Here is a 12,964-nt window from a genome sequence, read left to right on the forward strand (position 1 = left end):
TTATGAATGAAAATGTTTGACCTCGTATTTTTTTATACACTGAAAAAGTCCTTCTGAGGAGGCAGTCACCTACAGGGTATGTTTTCCATGACTCGAAAGAATGCTGCCTGCACCTGTCCACTGATGTCTGAAGTCACGCTGTCGGAGCGTCAGATGTGTCCGCGGTGTAGAGGTCAAGTTCATGAGGGGTCGGGGTGGGGGGGGGGGCGGCCTGGCGGGAGGGCGTGCCGAGGAAGAGAGCGATGGAGTCACTGATAGAGGTCAAGTTCATGAGGGGTCGGGGTGGGGGGGGGGCGGCCTGGCGGGAGGGCGTGCCGAGGAAGAGAGAGATGAAGTCACTGAAGACAGACATCGCCCCCTCCCCCAGCCTCGTTGGGACTTTGCTGTGGCTGCATCTGAGACTCCAACTGCGGGGTGGCCGCCGTGCGGTCTTCTTGCTGGGTACAGGCTCCTGGGCACCAAGGGGCGCTGCTGCGTCCTTCTCAGAACCCTTGGGATCTGCCTCTGGGTCCCCCTGACCTGGCATTCCTGGCGCTGACTTCAGAAAAACGCGGACTTGATGCATGGGATGGTGCAGCCGCGCAAGGGCGCTCTCATGGCTGCGCCCAAGCCCAGCAAGCTGGAGGGAGGGCCGTGGCTCAGCCAGCCCATGGGAGACCTCGGAAAGCTTCTCCCATCCGCCATCAAGGCACGTGCCGTATAATTAATATTTTGCCTTCATTCTGGCCGCAAAGTTTCCTTTGTGCTATGTATTTTTTTGAAAAAGCCTTACTGGCACAAGGAGAGAGGCAAGAAAATAACCGGAGGAATAGTTAGTCTCTTTGGGCGTTAAAGGAAACTACTATTAAAGGGCTTTTAAAACAACCCGAAGACACCTACTTACCTACAAAGAACTGCTGTTCTAATTACAAATGATTATTATCTCTTCCAGCGGCTCACCGAGCAGTCCAATAAGACAAAGTGAACAATTTTGCTGGTCCGGAAAATACTGGAGTCTGGAAACAGCTGATCTAGGGGTTAAAAGAGGAAAACACAAATGCCTTCTGTTTGCCCAGCTCTCTGCGATGATTCCTGTAACAAGTAACTCAGCTAGGACCGCTTGGCTTGAGCAAAGCTAGACCTGGAATCCAGGTGTTCTCTGTGTGGTCCTTCCTGCTACACCTGCGGGCCGTCCCTGTGCAGTTCAAGAGCGATTCTTCACACAGATTGATCGCGATGTCTCATTTTTCACCGATTCTGATGGAGTCGTCATCTTCCCTTGCCACTCGGGGTGGGAGGTGTGACGGTACCTGTGAACACCTGAGACCATCACACGCATCTCTTGTTGCATCATTTCCGGCAGAGTCACCTTCCAGAAGCTCTGCCAGCTCCCTCTCCGGGGGCCCCGCTGAGCCCGGGGACTGGGGAGCCAGCAGAGCTGGGGTGGGGAGGGAGACAACCCTGCGATTCCAGCGTCCCCCCACGTCCACTCCAATCGGCTTGACTCTCCTTGAGTTAAGGCGGGGGGCGGGGCGGAGGGGGTCACAAGGATGAAGCAGGAACTCTAGGGAGGGAAGCAACTGAGCCCTCACCCTTCAGGCCCTTCCCCAGGTGGCAGGAAGAAGAGGCAGCTGATGGGTCCCAGCGGGAGAAACAGCCCCGCCTCAGCCACACTCTTTCTGTTTGTGCAAACACACAATAATCCTGCCTCGAGGGTGTTTGCGGCACTGCAATTCCTGATTATTCATACATATACTGTTTTTTTAATATTTCTTCTTTATTGAAGTATTGTTGTTTTTTGTGGGGTTTTTTTGCGGCACGCGGGCCTCTCACTGTTGTGGCCTCTCCCGTTGCGGAAGCCCTGAAGTATTGTTGATTTACAGTGTTTCAGGTGTACAGCAAGTGATTCAGTTATATATATGTATATTCTTTTTCATATTCTTTTTCATTACAGATTATTACAAGATACTGAATATAGTTCCCTGTGCTATACAGTAGATCCTTGTTGTTTATCTATGTTATATATAGTACTGTAGTGTGTATCTGTTAATCCCAAACTCCTCCTGTATCCCTCCCCCCTTTCCCCTTTGGTAACCATAAGTTTGTTTTCTATGTCTGTGAGTCTATATCTGTTTTGCAAATGAGTTCATTTGTATCCTTTTTTTAGATTCCACATATAAGTGATATATGATATTTGTCTTTCTCTGACTTATTTCGCTTAGTATGATAATCTCTAGGTTCATCCATGTTGCTGCAAATGGCATTATTTCATTCTTTTTTTATGGCTAATATTCCATTTTACATATATGTGTATATATATATATATATATATCTTACATCTTCTTTACCCATTCATCTGTCGATGGGCATATAGCTTGCTTCCATGTCTTAGCTATTGTAAGTAGTGTTGCTGTGAACATTGGGGTGCCCATATCTTTTCAAATTAGAGTTGTCATCATTTCCAGATATATGGCCAGGAGTGAGATTGTTGGATCATAGGGTGACTCTAATTTTAGTTTTTTAAGGAACCGCCATACTGTTCTCCACAGTGGCTGTATCCATTTACATTCCCACCAACAGTGCAAGAGGGTTCCCTTTTCTCCACACCCTCTCCAGCGTTTATTGTTTGTAGACTTTTTTTTTTTAACATCTTTATTGGAGTATAATTGCTTTACAATGGTGTGTTAGTCTCTGCTTTACAACAAAGTGAATCAGTTACACATATACACATGTTCCCATATCTCCTCCCTCTTGCGTCTCCCTCCCTCCCAGCCTCCCTATCCCACCCCTCTGTTTGTAAACTTTTGATGGTGGCCATTCTGACTGGTGTGAGGTGGTACCTTATTGTAGTTTTGATTTGTATTTCTCTAATAATTAGCAATGCTGAGCATCTTTTCATGTGAGAGGGTTCCCTTTTCTCCACACCCTCTCCAGCGTTTATTGTTTGTAGACTTTTTTTTTTTAACATCTTTATTGGAGTATAATTGCTTTACAATGGTGTGTTAGTCTCTGCTTTACAACAAAGTGAATCAGTTACACATATACACATGTTCCCATATCTCCTCCCTCTTGCGTCTCCCTCCCTCCCTGCCTCCCTATCCCACCCCTCTGTTTGTAAACTTTTGATGGTGGCCATTCTGACTGGTGTGAGGTGGTACCTTATTGTAGTTTTGATTTGTATTTCTCTAATAATTAGCAATGCTGAGCATCTTTTCATGTGCCTGTTGGCCATCTTCATACCTATATTGTTTTAACTCCATGCTTCTGTGTCCAGTAAGATGGGGGGAAAAATACACCGAGAAGCGTCCTGCCTCCACACATGGAAGACTGCCTCGGGGAGTGACACCTGCTGCCTTTCAAACGCACGGCTCAGCTTGACTGGAAAACAGCCAGAGTCCAAGGCTTCCCCAAAGGAATAGGAAGAAGCCCAGGGTGATTTCCCGTGCAGGAACCACGACAGGGCAGGGCAGGCTCTGAGGTCTTTGTCACCAAGGAGCTGGGGGCTTAAGGTTACAGGGGAGCAGGTGGAAATGAGGCCCCTCCCCCCTTTGAAGGACAACCAGAAAAAGAATGTTCTGGGGGTAAAGGATGATGACAAGGAAGCTAGTCTACATTTATATTAAGTGCGTGATCTCACAAATCCACGCAAACATTTCTATAAAAGGGTCGCCACCTGTGACGCCAGGGCAGTCGCAGAAACCTCTCACACGGTGATGTCATTCTTCATTACCCCGAAGACCCTCGGCTAGACTGCTTCATGGAACACAGATTCCAAGTGAACAGAATCTTTGAGAAAGTTGTCAGCTGAAACCGCTCAGAATCTTAGCCAATACGATTGAGCACAGACCAATGCAGGGTAAAAATGACCGGAGGCTCTTTAAAGGGAACTGAGACCATGAAGAAGGAAGAAGACGCGCTTAGATTTGAGCCCTCACAGTGCTGTGAGGGGGACATGATCGCCCCCATTTGGGGGTAGGGGCCGCCGGTCCAGAGGGCCCTGCGTTTCCTACTGACACAGCTGAGCAGCCATGGGCGTGTCCAGGGCGCTGCTCCGACACACGCCCCCTGCTCACTGAGAACAGCCCTCGGGAAGAGAAGTGACCAGGGGCAGAGAGCCTCACCCACCGGCGCCCCCGGATGCACACTTGGGACCCCTACACACCGGCCCCCCCCAGATGCACCCCTTGGGACCCGTACACACCGGTCGCCCCCGGATGCACCCTTGGGACCCCTACACACCGGCCTCCCCCGGATGCACCCTTGGGACCCCTACACACCGGTCCCCCCCGGATGCACCCTTGGGACCCCTACACACCGGTCCCCCCCGGATGCACCCTTGGGACCCCTACACACCGGTCCCCCCCGGATGCACCCTTGGGACCCCTACACACCGGCCTCCCCCGGATGCACCCTTGGGACCCCTACACACCGGCCTCCCCCGGATGCACCCTTGGGACCCCTACACACCGGCCTCCCCCGGATGCACCCTTGGGACCCCTACACACCGGCCTCCCCCGGATGCACCCTTGGGACCCCTACACACCGGCCTCCCCCGGATGCACCCTTGGGACCCCTACACACCGGCCTCCCCCGGATGCACCCTTGGGACCCCTACACACCGGCCTCCCCCGGATGCACCCTTGGGACCCCTACACACCGGCCTCCCCCGGATGCACCCTTGGGACCCCTACACACCGGCCTCCCCCGGATGCACCCTTGGGACCCCTACACACCGGCCTCCCCCGGATGCACCCTTGGGACCCCTACACACCGGCCTCCCCCGGATGCACCCTTGGGACCCCTACACACCGGCCTCCCCCGGATGCACCCTTGGGACCCCTACACACCGGCCTCCCCCGGATGCACCCTTGGGACCCCTACACACCGGCCTCCCCCGGATGCACCCTTGGGACCCCTACACACCGGCCTCCCCCGGATCCCTTGGGACCCGTACACACCGGTCGCCCCCGGATGCACCCTTGGGACCCCTACACACCGGCCTCCCCCGGATGCACCCTTGGGACCCCTACACACCGGTCCCCCCCGGATGCACCCTTGGGACCCCTCGGTCTTTAGCCCGAGCTGTTGTAAAGGGCTGGTTGACGTTATTTGCTCCAATGATAAACCCCCGCATATTCATTCAAAAAATATCATCAAAGCTGCTCTCAAGTGAAAACGTGCACAGCCTTTGTCGGGCGCACTCCAGGTGACGGAATTGTTTACGCATCACTGTTCAAATGCAGCATCCACCTCGACTGGGGATTATTTTGCCTTTTTATCTTTAAAGTTGGCCTAAGAAGTTATGCAAAATTGAAAGAACAGGAAAGAGGTGTGGTCTACGTGAAGTTCTGTCGCTGCCAGTGGCATGTTTAGTGTGGACATGTGCCCCTCTGAGGGGCAGACCGATGGGGAGCGATCCTGCTCTGTGTCCTGCTCTGAGGTCCAGAAATGACGGATGGAGGAGAGTGACCCAGATGCTGTCTCCTCACCGAAGTTTCCCCTCCCTCCCAGGACGAGGTAGGGAGTACACCATGGGAGATGCTTCCTGACGCTGGGTTTATGAGATTGAAAGATTCTGGTTAGAGGTGGTGACAAAAAGAACATCCTTTTTCGTTGGGGAGAGCTAGACTGGCCATCACTGAATGTGGTAAGTGAGAGTCCTGGGCCAGGGGGACAACCAAGGAGGCCATTAGAGGGATTGTCCTCGTGCACGAGGCCAAGTGGCAGAGCTGGTCCATCCATCGTATTTAATGAGCTCTGTCCCGAGAAGACCAAGGAAAGAGAGAGCAGGTGGGAGAGATGATGCCAGGTGAGCCTGGAGGGAACCTCTCCTTCATCCTGTAGCTCTGGGACCAGCCACAAGGAGGCAAGGACTCAAATCAGCTGAAACGACAGAGGAGACTCAAATGTCCACTGATAGATGAACGGATCGACAAAGGGGTCTACCCATACCATGCAATAGCATTCAGCCACGAAAAGGAATGCAGTAGTGACACACGTGCTACCACGTGGATGAACCTTAACTCGTGATGCTAAGTGAGGGAAGCCAGACACGAAAGGCCGCGTAGAGTGTGGTCGCCTTTATACGAAATGTCCAGAGACATTGGCACAGAGACAGAAAACAGACTTCAGTGGATGCCGGGGGGCTGGGAGTGGGGAGGAATGGAGACTCACTCCTAATGGTTCTGGGTTTCCTTTTGGAATGATCAAGACGTCCTGAAATTAGGGTGAGGGTTGCATGACATTGTGAAGGTGCTAAACGCCACCGAACTGTCCACTGTAAAACGGTGACCTTTATGTTATGGGAATTTTACCTTTATTAAAGAAAAATCATAGTGAATGAATTAAAAGGAGAACATAGTAACCTACCCACGGTCAGTGATGGTTCTCTTTGTTAAACACGATCGAAGAAAGCGCAAAGGGAAGAGTCGCTCATGCATTCAGGCGACTCATGCTTACTGAGCGCTTGCTTTGGTGGAGAGGTAACATACAAACGCAACTTAAAATGTTTATGCAACAACAGAAATATTCCCGCCCTCCGACTTCTCTATCTGTGCCCCAGGGGCATCATTTTCTCTCACACACACACCGGAATCATCTTTACCAGCCTCGTTTGTCCAACCCTGATCCCATCCCATCCGACGGGTCAGAACCCAAATCACATCCTTTGCGGTCTAAATGCAGCTTCTTGCTTCCCTCCTCCTGGAAGCTGTCTACAGGGCTCTCCAGCCGGTCCTCCCACGGCTGTATCGCCTTCTCCTCCATGCCACCCTGCTCCTACCTTCTGACCACCTGCTGTGGCTACCTGCTCCCCGCTGCATATGCACCTTCCAGGCTGGGTGACCTTGACGCTTTTCCTGACCTTCCTTGAGCTCACCTCCCCTCGCAAAGCGGACACGTGGATGCCTAGCTCACCGGGCCGCTGGGGGGCCCGGAGACCCCAGCAGGGGTAGAGCTCCTGTACGGTGCTGGGCGCAGGTGAGAGAGTCAGGTGTCGCCCATGGCTGCCCAGTGCCCCCAGGATTACTTCCGGGCACTGAGGGCACCCTGTTCCCTCCAGGCACATGCTCAGTCCCCCTCCACTGCCCATTGCCCCGACCGGCCCTCCTCCAGGTTTTAGTCCTCGGCCTGTGCTCCCCGCACGGCCTCTCTCCCACGTGCTGTGTCCTGCCTGGGACCCGAGCCTGCATGCCTTCCACTGTCACACCTCCTCTAACGTGCTGGAGTGCCGTGTGGATGTTCACAGATGTATCTGTGTGTGTGTGTGCACGTGTGGCCCCGCTAGACTCCGATTTCTTCTAGGACTGAGACCAGAGTCCTCTGAATTCTCTCTGCAAGAATCTGCAGGTATTCTGGAAACATCTCTCGATTTGGATTAGAGGTTTGTAGCTCGAGCCCCAGAGTTAAGTTGGATTTAGGGCTGCCGTCTGCACCTGAACCCAGGTGTGCACAGGTCCTACTCCAGCCGAGTTCTCCAGGGCTGGGCTGGGTCTGCTTTCGGGGACCAGAGGCTCTGCCCCCGTTCTTGGGCTTGGTCCTTCCCACTGCGGCCAGCGCTGTCTTTCTGTGATGCCGACGGGCAGGTAGAGCTGCTTCCCCTCAGCCTGGAAGCAATGCCAAATCGTCCCTTTCTCATGATCACTCTGGGCCCTCCCCAGCCATGTCCAGCCTCCTGCAAGGCCTCCACAGACCCTAGACCCATCCGATGGTCTGCATAACCCAGGCCGTTCTCTGCCTGCAGTTCCCCCCGTCCCCTCTCTGCCTGCAACCATCTCTCCTTCTTCCAGGATCAGGTCAAAGTCGCCCCGAAACAGGAACTGTCACATGGGGGTTAAGACCTCAAGCTCCAGGTCAGACCAACTGGGTTCAAATTTGGGCCCCTGTGATTTTAGGCAAGTAATTTCATCTCTCCGTGCCTCAGTTTCCTCATCTGTACAAAGGCGTCATTATTCTTATCTCCAAGAGGACTGGACAAGCTAACACATGCATGTAAAAGCACAGTGCTGGAAGCAGCCCAGCTCCCAGAGCCCCACTGTTGGCTCCATCCAGCCCTCTCAGCACCTCTCTTGTGACATGCAAAAGTGGGCATCTCATTTTCTGTGTCTCCTTCCCTCAGGAAGGACACAGAATTCCTGTCCTCTGCAGTGTCGTACCCCAGCACGGAATAAGACACAGGTCAGAGGGCGCAGGCTCAGTGGATGTTTGTTGTGTGATTGAATGTGTCGACTGAAAAAAATGCATGGCCTACAAATTGAGAGTTATGTTTTATTCTGTGGGGAAAACTGAGGACCTGAGCCCGGGACACAGCATCTCAAATGGCTCTGAGGGACTGTTCTGAAGAGGTCAGGGTGGAGCCAGGATATAGAGGAGTTTTTGCAGCAAAGACCAGGTAGTTGGACCATCAAAAGTTTACTGTTAATTAAAGAAAACCAGGGCTTCCCTGGTGGCGCAGTGGTTGAGAGCCCGCCTGCCGATGCAGGGGACGCGGGTTCGTGCCCCGGGCCGGGAGGATCCCACGTGCCGCGGAGCGGCTGGGCCCGTGAGCCACGGCCGCTGAGCCTGCGCGTCCGGAGCCTGTGCTCCGCAACGGGAGAGGCCACAGCGGTGAGAGGCCCGCGTACCGCAAAAAAAAAAACAACGGGAGAGGCCACAGCGGTGAGAGGCCCGCGGACCGCAAAAAAAAAAAAAAAAGAAAACCAGACATCTCAAGTTAAGGAATTTAGTGCTTTTCTATGTACGGGAAGATGCAAGAGTCTGGGCTCACTGAAATCATTTCTTTGATGTGCGCCTCAGCTCTCTGGGGCCAGCGTCCTGTGCTTTCTCATCCTGAGCTTCCTCAGGGGGCACCACCCGGGGACAGGGGTGGTGGCTGCAAAAATGTCTGATAATTTGATGGTGGGCATCCTGTTTCCATTCTGAGTTCCCTCAGGGCTCCCCATCTGGGCGGCTGTAACGCGATGGCTTGATGGCTGCAACATCTTTATTTACTGATATGGCAGGCAATAGTTTTCATTCACAAATGAATGAATGAATGAATGAATGAATGCAAGCGATAAAAATCAACAAGCAAGCTTTCAAGGGAAATTTGGGTCGCTGGCCCAGAATATAAAGTTACCCTGTTGGTGCAGGACAGGGACGTCGCCTGTGTCTCCTTCGGGGAGGGCGCGCTGGGCGCAGGGCACGGCAGGGGTGGGTGGAGGAGAGTCCTCTGTCTCCTGCAGGGCCTCGGGTGAAGAGCAGGTGCCGGAACGTTCAAACAGAACCAAAGCCAAGATCCCAGAGTCTGAATACACACCAGTGCCCACGGGCACCCAGGATTTGCTCCCCAGAGGTGGATGGTGGATGACAGGCCGAGTGTTGTCACTTGTTACTTCCGGTCACTACAGGGGACTCCGTGTCCATGTCCTCTCCTTCCGAGCGTTCTTGGGGCTTCCTGAACAGGGACTCACATGCAAGGCAGCCTTAGTGAGCTGTTTACAGCCCCAAGTCCTGAGTTGGGATGTTTGAATGCTTTCCCTGATTCGAAAGCTTCTGCTTAAAATAAGTGTGATTTCGGCGTCAAAATCGAGGGTCGTGCCGTTACCCTAGCTCCTCATCAGGGGAAGTTTGAGGTTATTCATCTTGATGTAGGACGGACAATAAACAGATTTAAAAATCAAAGATCTCCATGCTACATTTAGTTTACATCCATAAAGCCTGGAAACTTTAAGTGAAGGAGCCAGCCTGCGGCTTCTCTGCTGTGTCTGGATATTTGTTCGTCGCAGACTCACACACACTCAGTAGGAACTGCCCTCTTTCTCACTCCCGGGGGTTCTGAGTACCCCAGGGGCCACAGGGTCCGCTCCACTGGACACCCCCTTCGTGCCTTTTTGCACTGCACAGAGGAGGCCCTGGCAGCAGCCTTGGAGGCTGAGACCCTTAGTGGATTCCTATGACTACCCCTGACTTCCTGTTCAGTTGCTCAGGCTGGTCACTGCACAAGGACCTCGGGTGGGGAGGCGCCTGGGGCTGCCGTGCATCCTGCCTGGAGGAAGGGGCATCTTTTTCTAACACACACAGAATGTCCACGTGGGCCGGCAGCAGCCCCCGTCCCCTGTCCTCCCTGGGCTGCACGGGGCTCAGGGCCTCACAAGGGCAGCCGCGCTGGCCTGGGCAGTAGACACCCTCAGAAACTAAGGCTGCACAGTCTGTTAGCAGCCTCGGGGCAGGGAGAGTGTTCTCATTTTAAGGAGAGAAAAGCTATGCTCTATTTCGTGCTGGGTACGAGGGGAGAAAGCTGGGTGGGTTCCACAGGTGACCTGCGAGACAAACAGGGTGGGGCTGGGCGGCTTGCTGGCTTTCTCCCGGGGGCACTGCTGGGCGCCTCAGCTTCTAGGCACTCATGGACGTCAGGTGCCCTGGGCGTCAACAGGTGCCTTTGCGGAGGCCTGGAGACCTGGTCCCACGTCTCACACGGCCTTCCCCTCATGGCCCACGGCTCACCCACGAACCCTGGGAACACGGCTCCTCCTTGCCAGTGAGAGGTGGTACATTCGTTTTGGAAAAGCAGGCCCTTTCCTCCGGGGTGCGCTGCCACCAGCCCGCCACGCTCTCCGCGCCCCCCTCACGCTTTCTCTTCCTGCTCTGCGCGCAGGGTCGGTATCCTCAGGCCCGAGATGCTCTTTCCCACCCTCTTCCCCCGGCAACATTATGGTTTCTAAATCGGTCCCTCAAGAGGCCTCCTTCTGGCACACCGGCCTAGCTTGGTCCCCTGGGGAGATCCTTTGGCCCTTTGGTCGGGCTCACTCCACGGTCACCTGCCCGAACCCTTTGAAATCCTTTCTGCGCTTGTAATTTGTGCGGGTGTCTTTCCTGTGGCGGGAGAGCCACACCAAGCAGCATCTGTGTCTGAGCTGTCAATCACCCATCACGGGAGCCTGGGCCCCCATTACGGGCCTATACGGTCAGTCCCCTACATACGAACGAGTTCAGTTCCAAGAGTGCGTTCGTAAGTCCAATTTGTTCGTTAAGTCCAACAAAGTTAGCCTAGGTAGTCAACTAACACAATCAGCTATATAGTACTGCACTGTAATAAGTTTATGATACTTTTCACACAAATAATATGTAAAAACAAACACAAAAAATAAAGAAAAGATTTTCAATCTTACAGTACGGTACCTTGAAAAGTACAGTCGTACAGTACAGCAGCTGGCATCCAGGGGCTGGCATCGAGTGCACAGGCAAGAAGCATTACTGGCTGGAGGAGGGGGAGGAGGTGGGAGATGGTAGAGCTGAAGGGTCGTCAGCAATAGGAGACGGAGGGCAAGCTGCAATTTCAGTCACGCCTGACGTGGATGGCACAGGTTCTGGTTCCTTGCTGGATTCAATTCTATCTACCTTCTTGAAAAAGCGATCCAGCGATGTCTGGGTAGTAGCTCTTTTTTTCTCGTCATGGATGACACGGTGGCGCTGGATTGCATTCTGAACGGCTGCTGCAACCTTCCTGTACTGTTATACGTTCGGGTCCTGTGCCTCAAAAACTAACAGCGCCTCCTCAAATAAAGAAAATCTCCTTGCCGTTTCCTGCGTCGCGTTGTGAATCTCTTCGGTTCTTCAGTTACTTCTTCTTCCTCTTGTCCTTCTTCGTCCTTTCCCTGGGCCTCCAATCCCATCAGGTCTTCATTAGTAAGCTCCTCGTGTTGTACAGCAACAGTACTGTACAGTGAAGTACACAAAAGCACAGCCGCTGGAGGATGCACGCATGTGACAACGTACACCGGACACGTGAACTAACTTAGGTGATTGGACATGCGAACGCATGCTCACGTCTTTGAAAGTTCGCAACTTGAGGGTTTGCATGTAGGGGACTTGCTGTAAGTAACTGTGGACCAGATTAGAGATGCACTTGAGAGCGCCCCTGCGGGCCCCCTCTTTGAGGACAGATGGACTTTTGTCTGTGTGAGAACACGAGTCAGGGCCTTGAACTGTCACAGCAAAATATGGGTAGCAAATGTCACACAGAACTTGGTCCAGCAGGCCCTGGTCCATGAAAATCACCAGGGATGCAGGGAGACCCGCGGGCGCTGGGGCCACCTCGACGTCCAGGATCGGAAAGACGACTCACAGAGAATCAGGCGCTTACCTGTACCTTGAGCAGCCTCTCCTCTGGGATTCTGAAGCTCCGTCTTGTTTTAAGTTAAATTGTGAGAAAAAAGGTACCTCGCTTCATCCCCCCATGAGAAGAATCTCCCTGAGTTAACAGCAATGATGGACCCTCAGCTTTTAATAGGGTCTAAATCTAAAGACGATTTGTCTGAAGAACATTTCTGGTCTTTTAAAAACACGGAAGACTCGGTTATTTCACCAAGGACCCTTCAGTTAAGTAATAAATTCCTCTTTTACCACCAGCCCGGGGTCGTCCCCCAGTTGAACATGAGACATGACTGTGTAGGCAGCCGCGAGCGGCTCCCCAGCTGCCTCCTGGCTCGGAGGGAAATTCAACAACGGCCCCTTTTCAAGGACTTGATCCCCATGCGTTCTGGATCAGGTCTTGGGTTTTTCGTCGTTCTGGTTTACATTCAGTTCACTTTCTTAAAGTCCCTTATAAGCAGGGAACTACACTACGAGGTGCAGAAAGAGAAGCCAATCTCCTAACCAACGCATCTGGATTATTATGGAAAACAAAATTCTGGTAGGAGCGGGTGCTTGCTGACACAGGCAGTGCCGGGGACCCTTCCAGCTTTTCCGGGGGTCACACGGGGGCTCGGTGTTCTCTTGTCCCAGGAGAGGAAGGAGAAGCATGGATGCCGGCGGGGGTTAGAGGCGGATGCTGTGATGATGAGCTCCCAAATAAACATGGCGTGGAAGCAACTATTAATGATAATTTGTTTTTCATTTCACATATTCATATTTCCAGTTTAAAAAGTCCGTGTTTGCTCTCCTATTTTTTTTTTTTTTTTTTTTTTTTTGCGGTACGCGGGCCTCTCACCGCTGCGGCCTCTCCCGT

General features: G+C 52.9%; 1 protein-coding gene across 1 annotated transcript; it reads left to right on the forward strand.

The window, feature by feature from the left end:
* Window positions 1–4,269: 4,269 nt before the first annotated feature.
* LOC129391947 (DNA-directed RNA polymerase II subunit RPB1-like) lies at window positions 4,270–5,055 on the forward strand. Its single transcript, XM_055083566.1, has one exon. It carries the CDS (start codon window positions 4,270–4,272, stop codon window positions 5,053–5,055), a length of 786 nt encoding a protein of 261 aa, XP_054939541.1.
* Window positions 5,056–12,964: the final 7,909 nt, after the last annotated feature.

This window comes from Physeter macrocephalus, unplaced genomic scaffold, assembly GCF_002837175.3.
Source record: "Physeter macrocephalus isolate SW-GA unplaced genomic scaffold, ASM283717v5 random_1363, whole genome shotgun sequence".
Classification (NCBI taxonomy): Eukaryota; Metazoa; Chordata; class Mammalia; order Artiodactyla; family Physeteridae; genus Physeter; species Physeter macrocephalus.